Genomic DNA, 18,764 nt, shown 5'->3' with positions numbered 1-18,764 from the left:
TCTAATCACAAGTGTAGGCTGTGCAACAACAGAAAACAAGGCCGCAGCCTCGACAGATTCGCCCAGTAGCAAATCAAACTCGCCAAGTGCTCCCAACATCTCCCATTCCCGGATGGCTATACAAGCTACATCACTAATGGTTTTCCTACTAAGGGCATCGGCCACAACATTGGCCTTTCCCGGATGATAATGCAACTCAAAATCATAATCCTCGATGAACTCCATCCATCTCCTCTGCCTCAAATTCAAGTTTCTCTGTGTAAATAGATACTTCAAACTCTTATGATCCGAGAATACCTCGAACCTCTCACCATAAAGGTAGTGCCTCCAGATTTTCAAGGCAAAGATCACTGCTGCTAACTCTAGGTCGTGTGTGGGATAATTCTTCTCGTGTATTTTCAACTGACGTGAGCCATAAGCTACCACTTTCCCTTCTTGCATCAACACACAACCCAAACCCTCTCGTGAGGCATCACAATAAACTGCATAACCCAACCCTCTCTCCGGAATAATCAACACCGGAGCGGTGGTCAATCTAACTTTCAGCTCTTGGAACGACTTTTCACAAGTCTCACTCCACACAAACTTGACTCCCTTCCGAGTCAGCCTAGTCAACGGTGACGCTAACCTGGAGAAATCTTTCACAAACCGACGGTAATACCCAGCTAATCCCAGAAAACTGCGGATCTCAAACACATTCTTAGGCTGTGCCCAATCTTGCACTGCCTCAACCTTGGATGTATCAACAGACACCCCTTCCCCGGATACCACGTGGCCTAAGAATTTGACTTCCCTCAGCCAGAACTCACACTTCCCAAACTTGGCATACAGCCTATGGACTCTAAGTAACTCAAGCACCACTCTCAAATGTGCCTCGTGCTCCTCCTCAGAAGGCGAATAGATAAGAATGTCGTCCACGAAGACGACCACAAATCTGTCTAAGAACTCCCGGAAAATCCGGTTCATCAAGTCCATAAAGACTGCCGGTGCATTGGTAAGTCCAAATGGCATCACCAGAAACTCATAATGGCCATACCGCGTACGGAATGCCGTTTTCGGAATATCCTTATCCCTGACCCTCAACTGGTGGTAACCCGATCTCAAGTCTATTTTAGAGAAACAACGGGAACCCTTCAACTGGTCAAACAAATCATCTATACGGGGCATAGGGTACTTATTCTTAACCGTAGCCCGATTCAACTTCCGATAGTTAATACACAATCTCAAGGCACCATCTTTCTTTTTAACAAAGAGTGCCGGTGCTCCCCACGGTGAAACACTAGGGCGAACAAAGCCCTTATCGAGCAATTCCTGGAGCTGAACTTTCAACTCAACCAACTCTGCTGGAGCAAAACGGTAAGGTGCCATAGAAATCGGCACCGTACCAGGCACTAAATCAATAGAGAACTCTATCTCTCGGTGAGGTGGCAAACTAACAAGATCTTCGGGAAAGACATCTGAATACTCACAAACCACCCTTGGCAATACAACCTGGGTCTCACCACTCTCACCACTCTCAAAGCTGGCAAGTAGACTACTAAGCTCACTTCGCCCTCGCGAATCATACCCCGGTGGCAAAACACTACCAACCCGGTCTCCCAAGAAATGGAACCACTCCCCGCTCAAGGTACATAACGTGACCCTCTGGCGGTAGCAATCAATAACAGCCCGGTATGACGATAACCAGTCCATACCCAAAATAACATCAAAACCCTTCATGGGCATGACAACAAACGGAAAAGGAAGCCTATAATCGGCGACCTCTATATCACATCCTCTAACACCCTGTTTCAGGATCAACTCACCACCCAAAGGCGATACCACACAAATAGGAGATGCCAACTGTGCTAACTCCAATTCCAAAACAGATGCAAATGCAGCAGATACAAAAGAATGAGATGCACCCGTGTCTATCAACACATTAGCAACTGAGTTGCAAAACAGAAAAGTACCTCTCACTACTGATGGAGCCGGTACTAAATCCTGCGCGGTAACAGCATACACGCGCCCCGTAGGCCCCTGGTCTACCTGCTCACCTCTCGGAGCAAAAGACTGCTGCACAGACTGGGATGACGAAACTCCCGGATTGGCCCTCGAGGCCTGCACAGACTGAGCTGGCTGAAAACCCTGCGTCTGCCTAGAACCAGACGCTCCCGAAGTGGCACTCAACTGTGGGCAAAACCTTTTCATGTGCCCAGGTTGTCCACACTGATAACAAGTCAAGAGCTACCCCCTGCCCAAACTCTGACTCTGCGGTCTAGCTGAAGAAGAAGCAGCTTTCTGACCCCCACCCTTCTGCGGGCAAACAGAAACCTTGTGACCCAGCTGGCCACACTTGTAACAGGTGAAATCCCCCTGACCACCTCTCCCTGAGCCAACACTCGGCACTGGAAAGGTCGATCTAGAGACTGCACCCTGAGACTGCTGAGGGTTATAACCCTTCTGTCTCCTGCCATCACCCTGACTATCCTGGCTCCTCTTGGAGCCTCTCTGACCCTCATCCTCCTCCTGCATCATAAGCTCCATATGAGCTACAGCGTCCACTAGGTGTCTATACTCTCGAATATAAGACCCACCAATTCTCAACTTGAGGCCCCGCCTCAACTTCCGCTCAAACTCATAGCAACGGCGTTCCTCAGACGCCACCAGTTCAGGTGCAAACCTAGACAGACTGGTAAAAGTAGCCTCAAACTCGGCCACTGACAAGCCCTGCTGATTAAGCCGCCGGCTAAACTGATCCCTCAGCTTCTCCCTAGCTGCTGCTGATAAAAACCTCTCCTGAAAAGCATTCACAAACGCCTCCCAAGTACCACCAACACGAGCTTTCTCGTACTTCCACCATTGACCCGCATCTCCCTTCAGTTGGAAGGATGCCAAGGTCACTTTCAGTGCTCCGTCCTCGATGCCAAGCATCTCAAACGTCTTCGTTGTCTGTTCGAGCCATTCATCTGCCTTAAGCGGCTCTTTAGGATCCCCGATAAACTCGTCCGGATTACACCGAAAGAACTCCCTCTTCAAGAAGGAAGGCCCTGTCTCAGCTGCCTGATTCCCAGCTCTAAGAATACCCAAAGCTCCTGCTATCTCTCTGGCCAAGGCACCCATAGCCTGCTGACCTACTGGCTCGGCCACAGTGGCCTGCCCAACCCCCTCCTGTACTGCCGGAATCTCACCAGGTAACGGTACTTCCTGCCTCGCAGGTCTACCACGCCTAGCACCTCTTCCTCGTCCTGACATCCTAATAAAGGCAACACAGAACATTAGCACATTCATAAATGTGCCGAAACTAAACACTCACGTCCTAATACATGGACAACTGTAATTCACTCCACATAAGCACATAAACACATAAGCACTTACGAATTTCATTTCCGGATAATGATAGTCCCGAGACGTTACTAGAGTTCCGGTTAGAAACAGCATTGATCAAGTGCTTTTCCAACAAGACTCCCAGAAACTCAAGGATCCAATCAATATCCCAGAAATTAAATCCCAAACCCACATAGTCACATAAGCATGTTATCACTTAAGCCCATAGCATATGATACCACATTTAAATCTCTATCAAGCGAGACAAACCCATTGATACTAATCACTTCCCACGTACCCAAAGTATTCGAACCCGGTACGCTCTGATACCAAGTTGTAACGCCCTCAAAATAATAACATTAAACCCGTCAGATAAGACATGCATTTACATATAAACCAACCATATTCCTTTATTTCATTGAGTTTCATTACATAAGTATTACATGTTAACATCAAAACAAAATGCCCTACGGGCTTACAACTTTCCAAGTTAACACTTGGTTACAACAAAAGAGTACTAACTCGTTTACACATTAAGCCCTAGGCTTGAAGTTACATGTAATACATCAAAAGTTAAGCGACAAAAGTATGTCCGCCACTAGCCTCCCAGCTATGTCCTTGGAGGTGGCATGCTTCCTGCACCTGAAAATGATATTCCCATATAGGGTGAGCCACAGCCCAGTAGAAATACACTAAACCAACCATGGACAATGACTAAAATATTAGCAATTGATAGATGGTCAACACTGATACAATCACATAAATCACATATTTATGTCAACGACTTACAAGTCCCAATTACTTTTCATTTTCCCTTTAACAACAGATAAGCATACTAGCTCTATCATCATTTCCACAGATATGTATAAAAACTATATCTCACATTCAGATAAGCATAAAAACTATATCCACATTCTCAACAGATATGTATAACAACAATATTCACAGATAAGCATACAAGCTATATCCACATTCTCAACAGATATGTATAACAACAATATCCACAGATAAGCATACAAGCTGTATCCACACTTCACAAAGATAAGCATATGAGCTCTATCTTCACTTCTCTAGACAAGCATATGAGCTGTGTCTACGGAGTTCATCCCCTATCTCCTCCCAATACCTATCCGGTTTAGAGGTACATCCCCTATCTTCCCCTAAACCGCGGAGTACATCCCCTATCTCCTCCTCTACACATAACGTATATAAACACATTGGTTCTATATACAATCACACAATACACACAATTAATGTATTCTATCAACCGTCAAGTTCCATGACACATTCCATTGATTAGTTTCCGTTTACCTAATCATCATGCATTGTCTACAACAATCTCGACTATCCTCCACCGATAGCCCAAAGCAATTATTTCTAAAACAGAAAATAAATGCACAAATGGATATTCAATCAACATTTCATTTCCTCATTTCTCACCAATTAATTATCCCAATTAATTATACAATGTAATTAGGCCCTTTTCCATAATTACCATTTCAACCCTTAGGTCCCATTTTCATCAATGATTCAACAATCATTCCATTTTTCTATGCCAAACATGCATCTAGGTTTATTATGAATAAAACCCCAACTTTTGTAAAATTACACAAAAGTCCCAAACTTTCACAAAATTACCAAACGTGCTCCAAAACCCGAGATTTTCAGATTAAAATGAAGCCCTCGACGATCAACAACTTTTTTGTAAAGGCCAAAGGTGAGTAAATCACTCCTACTAGATCAAAACCTAGAGAGAAGGTAGAGTCTAGAGTGAGAGGCTCAACAATGGTGATTTTGGAAAAGTAAGAGAGAGAAGAGAAAGTGAAAAAGTGTTTTGAAAAGTCACAATTTCGGGACTTTAACCCAGGTCTCCGCTCGAGCGTAAAACACCCCGCTCGAGCGGCCACTCACAGACTTCCGCTCGAGCGGCCAACCTCCCGCTCGAGCGCAGAATGCACTCGCCCAGCACTTTTGCAGAACCAGGCCTCCGCTCGAGCTCCCAACCCTACGCTCGAGCGTACAACACTGCACAACAAAATACTGGATGGGTGTATTACCCGCTCGAGCGCCAACACCTCCGCTCGAGCGCACAGGCCAAAAATCTGGGCAACTAGTTTTGGTTTCTAAACACAACCAACCTAAAACAAATCCGCCCAACACATCCTATAACTCAAATACGAAGTAAAAGGATGTAAACAAAATAATAAACAACTACCAACATCCACGGACACATGTCCGGATCACGGTATAACAAGGGTAAACCCGGGATCGCTATAGTTATGTTTGAAAAAAGTACACTAAATAAACTTTTAATATGTTACAACGGAATGTTACGTTTAAAAAAACTCACATTTGTCTCTCAACACATAGCACATGCCCGTTCATACTTAACCCTTTATGTAATTCACATTAGAATATGACTTTTGAATCCATTAATTAAAAAACAAAATAAAAAAAAAAGACCAAACAGTTCTTAAAATCACTATTCGAGATTTTTATTTATTTATTTTTTATCAGCAAATGTTAGTTGCTAGATTAGTACCTACGGGAAAAAAATCTCTCAATCCTTAACAAAATATCTAAATGCTTGCACTCCCTTAATTCAACTCCTTCAATTAGGAATTGAACCCATGACCTCCCTAGGGACTAAGCCCTAAGAGCATCTACAATGAGATGGCTAAAATTGTTTGTTAAAGTGTGTTATATGACAAAAAGTAACAAAAGTGAAGCCTAAAAAATGTGTAGTAAAGTGTGTTAAGAATTTGTTAATTTTAGAGAGTGAGTGGTGGTGCAATGAATATGTTAAGGTGTGGTGCGCATTTATATACCACAACGGATTGGGTCGTCCGCCGAGACATCTGCCTAGAAGTCCGACCGGTCCATTGGTTAACTTTTTTTTTTTTTTTTTTAACTTGTTGGGCTTTGTTTTTTTAGCATTAATGTTTAATGTGTTTTTTTTTTTTTTTTTGCATTTTTGTTTTTTTAATGCTATTGTCTATGTTGTAATTGAAAAATAATACTATATTTTTTGGGTTTGCAGGAAACCCAATGCCCTCTTTCTCTCGTTGTCTAAAATGCTAATGGCTAACACTAATACACAAGTTAGCAACTTCATTGCAGCACAAAACAGTGTTTTTAGCTGGCCAAAATTTGGCACACTGGCACACCCACTGACACACCCATTGTGATGCTCAGAGGAAAGTATGGTGACTAACTAAACTAAGTCTAATGGATTATTATTAGAGATTTATTAATATTTCGCCGTAAAATTTATGTCACGAATCTTACTCATAAAGATTAGCATTTTTCAAAATTAACTTATCTATGTTAGACCAACACTGAATGAATTTAGATTATATATTTATTTTTTCTTAAATAAAAGTATGTGATAATTTGACTACTCAGCTGTTTTTTTTAATTATTTATAACTCGGGTGTCGGGTCAGTTGTTTTTTTTTTTTAACTACTCAGCTGTTAAAGTCATGACTTTTTTTTTAATTATTTTCTTGTACTTTTTTTTACACCGAACACGTCATAAATTCAACTAAAAATATTGGGTAAATTATAACAGTAGTCTTACATTTTATCTCTTGTATCATTTTGATTTTTACACTTTCAATTGACTCAATTTTTACCATTAATTTTAAATTTTGTGTCAATTTAATCCAATTAATAATGTTATTAGTGTTGTTGATGAAAAATAATCAATAAATTGATTTAAGTTAGCTCACTGAGTTAAGTAATTTTATAATTTTGCTTTTAAAAAATATGATACATGCCACTTGTATGTATATTTTTCATAACAAAAATGTTAAGAGTTGTAATTAATTAGACCAAATTAAAACAAAATCACAAATTCATGATTGAAATTGAGTCAATTGAAATTATAGAAATTAAAATGACATAAAAACTAAAATACAAGAACTACTTTTGTAATTTGTCTAAAAAGATTTATTAACAAACAACGTTTACGAGCATCCCACAAAACACAATTGATAAAATAAGAGAAGAAACAACAATTATATACTTTATTGTGTCAATACATTAGTCCAATTTTTATTTTTTTTTTACTAAAAATATATTATTTATCCAAAAGTATCCATATCTATTCAAAATTTAACTATTCACCGATTTGTTCAAACATCACACATAATACAAAAAATTATATAACTCACTTGCATCAAAACTCATAACATATAAAAGAAAACCTATGGATTCAAAAACTTAGCCACTATAAATATGTATTCATACTTTAGAACACTTCCAACAAGTGACAAAAGAGTCTATACTTAACTCCATGATCTTTCAATCAAAGAAAACACTCTGCAAGTATATGGTGAGAGACCGTGTATGTACCACAGCGGCAGAGAGTTTTTGAGAGTGTGTGGATAATTCTAGACCTTGAGTTGAATAATATAGTATTGAGAAATAGGATGAATCTATTCAAATCCAATATGACCACTCTTATGCATGCCTTTGTTCAAAAAAACCTATAATCGGTCACAGGAGACTAATGGTCAAAGGAAAAGCTATTCAAAAGAAAATAACTGTATGACCAACTGTCACAACAAATTGATCTACTAATTTTTTAATTTGTTACCCAAAATCGATAGTCACAATCTATTATTCACTAGTCAGTGCATGTTTCTAACAGTCAAAGAAGAACACAACTCATGATGATACCTCTAAAATGGTAGAGAAATAAATTATAACAAAACACAAACACAAACACAGAGGAACATATTTAATTTCAAAGAGAAAGAAGAAAATATATGGTGCCACTACAGTATTGTCATATTCAAATCTATTGTTGCAAACAGGGAAAAGGAAGTTGTGCAATTTTCTTTCCATATATGAGGTAGTGCGAAGAGAAAAACAATATGTCTGTGCAGATGCAACCACTAGAATCAAAACAAATGGCAATCATAAATCAAGGTTCTAAATTATATTTTGTCTGACCCGTGAATGAAGGAAACTAAAGCAAACTTTTCAAATACAATTAGCTCTTAAATTGTAACAATAAAGTAACATACAAGTGGTGATATGTTTCGGTAACAAATGAAATACAAAATCAAACATGTCTGATAGTTTGAAATTTAAATTCCAATTTCTTGTTTGTGATAGGCTAAAATAACTCATCATATACTAAAATAGTCAACAAAATAAAACACTCATTACATTACTCTTTTTATTTTTTTACACGTGTTTTTATTATTCCCAAACGATACCATGTAATAAATAAATAAATAAATCGGATCTATACCCAACCCATAGTTTGAATAGTTTTTATTTTTATAATATGTAACTTGAGAAGTTAACTATGTAACGCCCTCAAAATAATAACAATAAACCCACCAGATAAGACATGCATTTACATTTAAACTAACCACATTCCTTTCATTCATTAGAATTCCGTTACATAAGTATTACATGTTAATCTCATAACAAAATGCCCTACGGGCTTACAGCTTTCCAAGTTAACACTTGGTTACAACAAAGGGTTCTAACTCGTTTACACATTAAGCCCTTGGCTTGAAATTACATGTAATAAATCAAAGTAAAACGACAAAACTATGCCCGCCACAAGCCTCCCAGCTATGTCCTTGGAGGTGGCATGCTTCCTGCACCTGAAAATGATATTCCCATATAGGGTGAGCCACAGCCCAGTAGAAATATACTAAACCAACCATGGACAATGACTAAAACATTAGCAATTGATAGTTGGTCAACACTGATACAGTCACATAAATAACATATTTATGTCAACGACTTACAAGTCCCAATTACTTTTCATTTTCCTTTTAACAACAGATAAGCATACTTGCTCTATCATCATTTCCACAGATGTGTATAAAAACTATATCTCACATTCAGATAAGCATAAAAGCTATATCCACATTCTCAACAGATATGTATATCAACAATATCCACAGATAAGCATACAAGCTGTATCCACACTCTACAACAGATATGTATATCAACAATATCCACAGATAAGCATACAAGCTGTATCCACACTTCACTTCACAAAGATAAGCATATGAGCTCTATCTTCACTTCTCTAGACAAGCATATGAGCTCTGTCTACGGAGTACATCCCCTATCTCCTCCAAATACCTATCCGGTTTAGAGGTACATCCCCTATCTTCCCCTAAACCGCGGAGTACATCCCCTATCTCCTCCTCTACACATAACGTATATAAACACATTGGTTCTATATACAATCACACAATACAAACAATTAATGTATTCTAGCAACTGTCAAGTTCCATAACACATTCCATTGATTAGTTTCAGTTTGCCTAATCAACATACATTGTCTACAACAATCACGACTATCCTCCACCGATAGCCCAAAGCAGTTATTTCTAAAACAGAAAATAAATGCACAAATGGATATTCAATCAACATTTCATTTCCTCATTTCTCACCAATTAATTATCCCAATTAATTAAACAATGTAATTAGGCCATTTTCCATAATTACTATTTCAACCCTTAGGTCCCATTTTCATCAATGATTCAACAATCATTCCATTTTTCTATGCCAAACATGCATCTAGGTTTATTATGAATGAAACCCCAACTTTTGGATAATTGCACAAAAGCCCCAAACTTTCACAAAATTACCAAACCAAGCCCAACATCTCAAAATACCAAAATTTAAAGACAAAACCCATAGAGAGGAGTAGGATATCCCTACCTCAAATTCGGAGTCCCAAAGGAGAAGACGACAAAACCCAACGTGCTCCAAAACCCGAGATTTTCAGATTAAAAAGAAGCCCTCGACGATCAACAACCTTTTTGTAAAGGCCAAAGGTGAGTAAATCACTCCTACTAGATCAAAACCTAGAGAGAAGGTAGTATCTAGAGTGAGAGGCTCAACAATGGTGCTTTTGGAAAAGTAAGAGAGAGAAGAGAAAGCAAAAAGTGATTTGAAAAGTCACAATTTCGGGACTTAAACCCAGTCTTCCGCTCGAGCGTAAAACACCCCGCTCGAGCGTCCACTCACAGACGTCCGCTCGAGCGGCCAACCTCCCGCTCGAGCGCAGAATGCACTCGCCCAGCACTTTTGCAGAACCAGGACTCCGCTCGAGCTCCCAACCCTACGCTCGAGCTCACAACACTGCACAACAAGATACTGGATGGACGTAATCTACGCTCGAGCGCCAACACCTCCGCTCGAGCGTACAGGCCAAAAATCTGGGCAACTAGTTTTGGTTTCTAAACTCAACCAACCTGTAACAAACCCGCTCAACACATCCTATAACTCAAATACAACGTAAGAAAGGATGTAAACAAGATAATGAACAACTACCAACATCCACGGACACATGTCCGGATCACTATACAACAAGGGTAAATCCGGGATCGCTATAAACTACATACAGGAATTGATTGTTCTTAGAGAAATACCGTTTAGTACTGTCTTTTCCATTGCATCGTCCTTTTTGACTCACTTGATTTCGGTGAACACAGGCCAATTCCATTGATGTCTCCCAATTGTTAAATCATGAAAGAGTGAGCAGATGTGAAACAAGCGAAAATCTTAAAATTCAAGGAAAATGAACAAATCGTAATATTACTTATACCATGAAATGTTGGTGAATTCGAATCTGCTCCTTCAGAATCCATAGCTATCAAATCAACAATTAATCGTCACTATATAACACCAATGACACATCCATATATCCATACATATATATATCATGTATTTATATTCGTGTATATGTGATGAACTCATATCACATCATAACAATTAATCATCACAGTGAATGGATGTGAAACAAGCGAAAAACTTAAAATTCAAGGATAATGAACATATCGTACTATTACTTACCATGAAATGTTGGTGAATTCGAATCATCTCCTTCAGAATCCATACCTATCAAATCAACAATTAATCATCACTATATAACACCAATGACACATCCATATGTCCATACATATATATGTATACATATCATGTATTTACGTTCGTATATATGTGATGAACTCATCACCATAACACATCCATATATCATAACAGTCTAACAGATCCATATAGCATTACCTTGAAGTTGTTGTGTTTTGGTTTTGCAAGAGAGAGAATACGTGTGTGTTTGGTTTTAAAATGCTTTTGAATGATAAACTCATAATACCACATCATAACAGTCTAACAGATCCATATAGCATTATCTTGAAGTTGCTGTGTTTTGGTTTCGCACACGCGTGCCAGAGAGAGAGTGTGTTTGTGTTTGGTTTTGAAATGCTTTTGAATGATAAACTCATAATACCACATCATAACAATCTGACAGATCCATATAGCATTACCTTGAAATTGCTGTGTTTTGGTTTTGAAATACTTTTGAATGATAAACTCATAATACCGCATCATAACAATCTAACAAATCCATATAGCATTACCTTGAAGTTGTTGTGTTTTGGTTTTGCGAGAGAGAGAGAGTATGTGTGTGTTTGGTTTTGAAATGCTATTGAATTGCATTCTGAAGCTTTTTTTTTTAGTTTTTATTTTTATCAGTCAGTTCTCATTACATATTAATTTGTAATCGTTACAGTAAACTGGCCGATACGAGAACTGACTGATAAAAATTAAAAAAAACAGGCCGATACGAGGGGGAAAATTGGTTCACATGAAATGCATCCCATTCGGCACCTCAGAAAGCACGTCTCTCTTTCCTTCCTCCGGCACACTCTACATGTGTCCTTGAGCTATCCAAGGGATCGAGTGATTCCCCGAAGGTTTGTAACTCGAGGAATGTTGGACATAACCCGCATAGTCGACTCTGAATCTTCCCCTTTGCATGAACTCCCCGCCCTCAGATAAATGCATCAGACCTTCCTTCTTTCCTTAAGACCTTGCGACTGAGGATCAGCAACAGGCACATCTCACTAGCGCATCTCGTCTCTTTCCCTAAGGTTTTTTATTCGAGGAATGTTCACTCTACGCTAGAGCACAAAAGGCTCGGTACCTCTAAAGGGTTGGTGTAGGTAAAGCTGCTCGAAAGCCTTCATTTCATCGCTGTTTGTGTTCTGCCCTGTTCTTTCTCTAATCTCGTTAAGTACCTGCTGTACAGTATATATGGCATCTAAAACCATGATGGCAAACACATGAAACCAACCAACAGCTGCCACACACCACTCCCATGGGGTTGGTGTTGTGCTAGAAACTTCGATAAAAAAAATATAAAATAAAAAAAATAGAAACTGCCTTATAAACCCCTCGCGCTTCAGAATTCAATTCAATGGCATTTCAAAACCAAACACACACACATACTCTCTCTCTCTCTCTCAAAACCAAAACACAGCAACTTCAAGGCAATGCTATATGAATTTGTTAGATTGTTATAATGTGGTATTATGAGTTTATCATTCAAAAGCATTTCAAAACCAAACACACACATACTTTCTCTCTCTCTCACACGCGCGTGCGAAACCAAAACACAGCAACTTCAAGGTAATGCTATATGGATCTGTTAGATTGTTATGATGTGGTATTATGAGTTTATCATTCAAAAGCATTTCAAAACCAAACACACACACATACTTTCTCTCTCTCGCGTTCGCGCGCAAAACCAAAACACAGCAATTTCAAGGTAATGCTATATGGATCTGTTAGACTATTATGATGTGGTATTATGAGTTTATCATTCAAAAGCATTTCAAAACCAAACACACACATATTCTCTCTCTCGCAAAACTAAAACACAGCAACTTCAAAGTACTACTATATGGATCTGTTAGACTGTTATGATATATGGATGTGTTATGGGGATGACTTCATCACTTATATACGAACATAAATACATGATATATATGTATGGATATATGGATGTGTCATTGGTGTTATATAGTGATGGTTAATTGTTGATTTGATAGATATGGATTCTGAAGGAGATGATTCAAATTCACCAACATTTCATGGTAAGTAATAGTACAATTTGTTCATTTTCCTTGAATTATAAGTTTTTCGCTTGTTTCACATCCATTCACTGTGCTGATTAATTGTTATGATGTGATATGAGTTCATCACATATACACAAACATAAATACATGATATATATATGTACGGATATATGGATGTGTCATTGGTGTTATATAGTGATGATTAATTGTTGATTTCATAGCTATGGATTCTGAAGGAGCAGATTCAAATTCACCAACATTTCATGGTAAGTAAAACTACGATTTGTTCATTTTCCTTAAATTTTAAGATTTTCGCTTGTTTCACATCCGTTCATTCTTTCATGATTTAACAATCAGGATACGTCAATGGAATTGGCCTATGTTCACCGAAATCAAGTGAGTAAAAAAGGACGATGTAATGGAAAAGACAGTGCTAAACAGTATTTCTCTAAGAACAATCAATTTCTGTATATAGTTAACTTCTCAAGTTACAGATTATAAAAATAAAAACTATTCAAACTATGTTTTAGATATAGATCCGATTTATTTATTTATTTATTACATGGTATCGTTTGGGAATAATAAAAACACGTGTAAAAAAATAAAAAGAGTAATGTAATGAGTGTTTTATTTTGTTGACTATTTTAGTATATGATGAGTTATTTTAGCCCATCACAAACAAGAAATTGGAATTTAAATTTCAAACTATCAGACATGTTTGATTTTGTATTTCATTTGTTACCAAAACATATCACCACTTGTATGTTACTATATTGTTACAATTTAAGAGCTAATTGTATTTGAAAAGTTTGCTTTAGTTTCCTTCATTCACGGCCAGACCAAATATAATTTAGAACCTTGATTTATGATTGCCATTTGTTTTGATTCTAGTGGTTGCATCTGCACAGATATGTTGTTTTTCTCTTCGCACTACCTCATATACGGAAAGAAAATTGCACAACTTCCTTTTCCCTGTTTGCAGCAATAGATTTGAATATGACAATACTGTAGTGGCACCATATATTTTCTTCTCTCTTTGAAATTAAATTTGTTCCTCTGTGCTTGTGTTTGTGTTTTTTTATAATTTATTTCTCTACCATTTTAGAGGTATCATTATGAGTTGTGTTCTTCTTTGACTGTTAGTAACATGCTCTGACTAGTGAATAATAGATTGCGACTATCGATTTTGTGTAACAAAATAAAAAAACTAGTGGATCAATATAACCAAAACTTCATCCCAAAAATACATGAAGAAAAATGCAGGTAATGCACATATGGAAGAAAATTTTCCATAAATGGCCCCTTCTACCTACCACGTTTAATCCAGGATTTGAAGGAAGAAAAATTAGCAAACATTCACCCTTATGAATCCAGACGAAATTTTAATAATAATTCATAACTAACAAAAACAGAGACGATGGATAACAGCATTCTGTGCTCACAAATTTAAATCATAACTCAATCATGATGTTGGAATAAAAGCTACTGTAAAAAAAGTTACCTGGAATAACTTATATAGTCTGGCCACTTTTAGCACATCCGAAGAAGTTGGAGAATCGGCAAAGATTGATTGCAGGTTTTCCTCAGTGATTTTCTCAATATTTTCAGCTCTATAAGGTTCTTCACTCAAAAGTTCCTGCGGCAATGACACAAGCTACTATAACCCGATACATACTGGTGGATAAAAATGTTTATGTTTACTTGGAAAGAACAATAAGTTACACAAATCCATAATCTAATGAGCCTCTAATGGGGTTATACAGGTACACAGAAAATCCATGATCACAACCACCTCTGATGGTGTTGCACAAAGTAGAGGCATCATTAAAAACAAAAACAAATGATTAAAACAGCCTTACTGCAGAAAATAAATAAATACATACCTTCACAGCAACGACAGGATCAGAAGATCCACGACTGCTAGCAAATGATACACACAACCCTTCAACATCAGAAAGAGTTTTCACTTTGGATATTGCCTCTTGAGGTTTCATTCCAAGCTTTATACCGAGAACAATCTGCAGAACCACCCAATATCAAGAGTACAATACATGTTTAACAGTAAAAAGCTAAAAGCATTTGGAAGTCTATAAACTATTGCATTGGAGGACAATTTAGCTAATAGACCTCGTAGATTTTAAAATTAGGAGCCTTCACAATGGCTATTGAATCCATAGACTAATGCTTTCGGTCATTTTGATAGAAAATGCAATATAAAGTTTTTTTTTATTTTTTGATAAATAACAAACAACCAAATTGCAATATAAAGTAAAATATACACCAACTATCAAAAAATAAAATGAAACAAAATAAAACTTACAGCAGCTAAACGGCATTCAACAACCTGATTATTGTAATTTATAGCAGCAGTGACCGCTTTCTGGGATTCGGCCAATGAATGCGCTATTACAAAAGAACCACCAGCAGGAAGCTGCACATCAGTTGCGCGAATGGGATTGAAATCAATCAACTCCACAAACCCAGATTGAGCCATGACAGAGATAGCCTGCAAGGTGAATCAAATTATAGACTGATAGGTTGTGGCCAGTCTGACCCAAACAAAAATAATATGAACACGTTTGATAGTCATTAAAATAACTAAAATCCTACTCACGAATCGGTTTCGTGCGGTTCGGATGACGGGTTGGACCCACCCGATGCGGGGCAGGTTGGGAAAAAATGGAACCGCGTCCACCCGCATTGCGGGTTGCGGATTGAACAGGTGGATCATGCGGTTGCGCGGGCTGTTGCGAGCGGTTTGTGAATTATTTTTTTTTTATTTTTGAGAGATTTTTTCTTTTGAGAGATTTTTTTCAGCAGTTTTTTTTTAAACACATTATTATTATTATTATTCAGATTATTATTAAGTACATTATTATTATTATTCAGATTATTATTAAACAGATTATTTTTTTCCGAAGTTTTGTTTTCTTAAAACAAATTATTATTATTATTATTATTATTATTATTATTATTCAACAATAAAAACATTTTCTTTTATTAAATAATCAAAGCAAAATGTTACAAACCCCTTTGCAAACCCACAACACAACAACACAACCAAAAGCATATTCTTGTATTAAATAAAATAAGCAAAAAAGTTACAAACCCACAACAAAACAAGTCTGCAAACCATAAATAAATGGAGGAGAGGCGAGATTTGGGCGATCTAGGTACCTTCGGTTTTTGTTTTTTTTTTTTTTTTTGCTGTAGATCTTCCAGATGTGCCATCTCTAGATCTGGTTTGGGGTGACGGCGACACTACGACAGGGAGGAGTGGAGCGGATGGAGAGACGACGGCAGCGGTAGAGGAGATGAGAGCGATGGCGACGGGAAGGAGATGAATAGAGAGGTAGGCGAGAGAGAGAGAGAGTGAGATACAGCAGATGAGAGAAAAAAAGAGACAGCTTGGTAGAGAGAGAAAGGAGTATAAAAAAATGAATTTGAGAGAGGCATACCCAGATTTTTTTTCGTTTAAGCATATGCTGCGGATCATTCGGGCGGGTTGCAGATTTGCACGGGTAGGGTTGGGTCTAACCCAAACCCGATTTTGTATGGAAAAATAGACCTGCACTCGCCCTATTTATGCATGCGCGTTGGGTTAGATTTGTGCGGATAGAATCAGTTTGGACGAATTGTGCGGATCGAATAAACCGTTATCCATCCCTAACAAGGACAAATAACACTAGCCACCAACTTAACAAAGGACTTCTTCCTTAAAATGTATTAAAAATTAGCAAGTTGCAATATACAAGAGAAATATGTTTTTGTAAGAGTTGGAGTATGTTTGGATGATGTCAAACTATTGAGAGTAAAGCCCTGAAGGTTCAAGAAAACTATAATAAAATTCAAGAGCATGTAATGGAGGTTATGTAACCTGGTCCATGCCACCAGATTGTGTCCCAATGTGCCGTTCACATTCACATGTAAGCTGCGCAATTTCTTTCTGTAAAATAAACAATGACATTAGAATCAGCAAAAAAAAATGAAGTTTTCACAATATGGACATTTTACTGTCAATTAGTCTTCATCTACCAGACTGTAGGATGGAAGTGTCTCAGTTGTACGGAGCAAATGTGGAATTAAAATCTTAAAGAAGTGTAATTATAACAAATTCATAGTATTCAGTATTTTTTTTTTTTTTTCTTTCCAAATCTAAAGGAAAATTAGTGTAATTTATCCATTTTTTTAAAAAAAGATTTAGTGACAAGTCCTATTTTATAAACTTATTTAAGTTTAGATCTTTTTATAATCTCCACATTTTTTCTTTACCTATACCAAAATTCCTCTGCATTATTTTTTCTTTATTTGAGCACCCACTATAATCCTAACTGTACCTTTTCTTTGGACCCACAACCCTACAACATCGTTTATCCAACAGTCCTCCCACCCCCCATCTCCGGCCACCCTCCATTATCATTCCAATGAACCTTGCCCTTATTACAACCCTTCCCTAGCCCCCCTCCTCCCCAATGCCCCCAGTACTTTAGCCCATCTTTGGCGCTAACTTTAGGCCATGTTTATTTGGTGGACTAGATTAAGTTAGATTAGTATTTTTGTCGCTAATAGTCCTGGAACTACGAATCCCGTTAGATTGTGTATCCTATCATATGTTTAGATGCTTAGTCCTCCAATTTATATCCCACCCTGTGGGATTGAATAGTCCGTTTGGAGGCTTAGTCCTCAAATTTATATCTCACTCTATGGAATTGAATAGTCCATCATGTGTGAAAGGCCATATCCGAATAAATTATTAGTCCGTTCTTTAATCATTTAACCAAACATCAGATTAATAATTTTATTAGACTATTAGTACCTTTCTAAACCCATATCCACCCAAACAAACGTGTCTTTTCTTCCTTCGTTGCTCCTTCCTGTTTTCATACAGAAGTTAATGCCAAGTCAAAGAAGAAGCATTCAACATTCAGAGTCAAGGTGATGTCAAATAACGAAACAGACATTTGGCAAAGCAATTCTAAGTACAGACTAGATAGTTGACCATGAACCCTTTTTAACTTAGAGAGAGAGAGAGAGAGAGAGAGAATTAACAACCCAAACTCAGATCTCAGTTCTCATCCAATGCTCCTAGCATGATATCTCCTCTTTAGGAACATAGTACAAGATAGTCAGTGCACTAGTATCTCTAGCAAGTTCCACCTCTATAGTCATAGAAAGAAATTTCTACATTCTGCCCTGTGTCATTAATGTTACATTTTCTTGCAGACAATGTGCCAATAAATTCCATGATGTCACTCACCCAAAGACATAAGGTGTATTCAAATTGCAAACAAAGGAAGAAGTTTCTGTCCAAACTCAGGAAAAAAAAAAAAAAAAAAGAACAAGAAAAGTTAGCTACAATACCGAGCTAGAAAGTTAGGATGAAAATGTTACAAGTGATGTGATGGGGTCATCCATCAAATAACTGTTTGAAGAAACACTGGATTCAAATCCAAGCTTAAACGTTAAATTTACAATATTTTAAGCCACAGATAATTCTGGTAAGTAGTAGAACATATAGTTCAAAAGTTAGAAGTTCAACATAATTTCAATTATG

At 37.6% G+C, this 18,764-nt stretch overlaps 1 protein-coding gene across 50 annotated transcripts in view; it reads right to left on the bottom strand.

Annotated features, from left to right (window-relative positions):
• Window positions 1-18,764, bottom strand: part of LOC114310685 (galactokinase) — a 79,022-nt gene that overhangs the window by 34,306 nt on the left and 25,952 nt on the right. For 24 of the 50 annotated variants that reach the window (XM_082878675.1, XM_082878674.1, XM_082878676.1 and 21 more), the window contains exons 2-7: window positions 15,531-15,716; window positions 15,094-15,228; window positions 14,712-14,846; window positions 11,145-11,189; window positions 10,897-10,941; window positions 10,721-10,800 (exon numbers count right to left, since the gene is read on the bottom strand). In XM_082878675.1, coding sequence (XP_082734801.1) covers window positions 10,721-10,800; window positions 10,897-10,941; window positions 11,145-11,189; window positions 14,712-14,846; window positions 15,094-15,228; window positions 15,531-15,716 — 626 coding nt within the window. Of the gene's footprint in view, window positions 1-10,720; window positions 10,801-10,896; window positions 10,942-11,144; window positions 11,190-14,711; window positions 14,847-15,093; window positions 15,229-15,530; window positions 15,717-16,387; window positions 16,790-17,087; window positions 17,157-18,026; window positions 18,085-18,764 lie in introns of all 50 variants that reach the window. The other 26 variants (XM_082878692.1, XM_082878695.1, XM_082878696.1 and 23 more) reach the window with 4 other exon arrangements.

Source organism: Camellia sinensis, chromosome 7 (assembly GCF_055761805.1).
Source record: "Camellia sinensis isolate YWXY chromosome 7, ASM5576180v1, whole genome shotgun sequence".
Taxonomy (NCBI): Eukaryota; Viridiplantae; Streptophyta; class Magnoliopsida; order Ericales; family Theaceae; genus Camellia; species Camellia sinensis.
The sequence above is the reverse complement of the archived record's forward strand: the minus strand, read 5'-3'. Positions and strand labels throughout refer to the sequence as shown.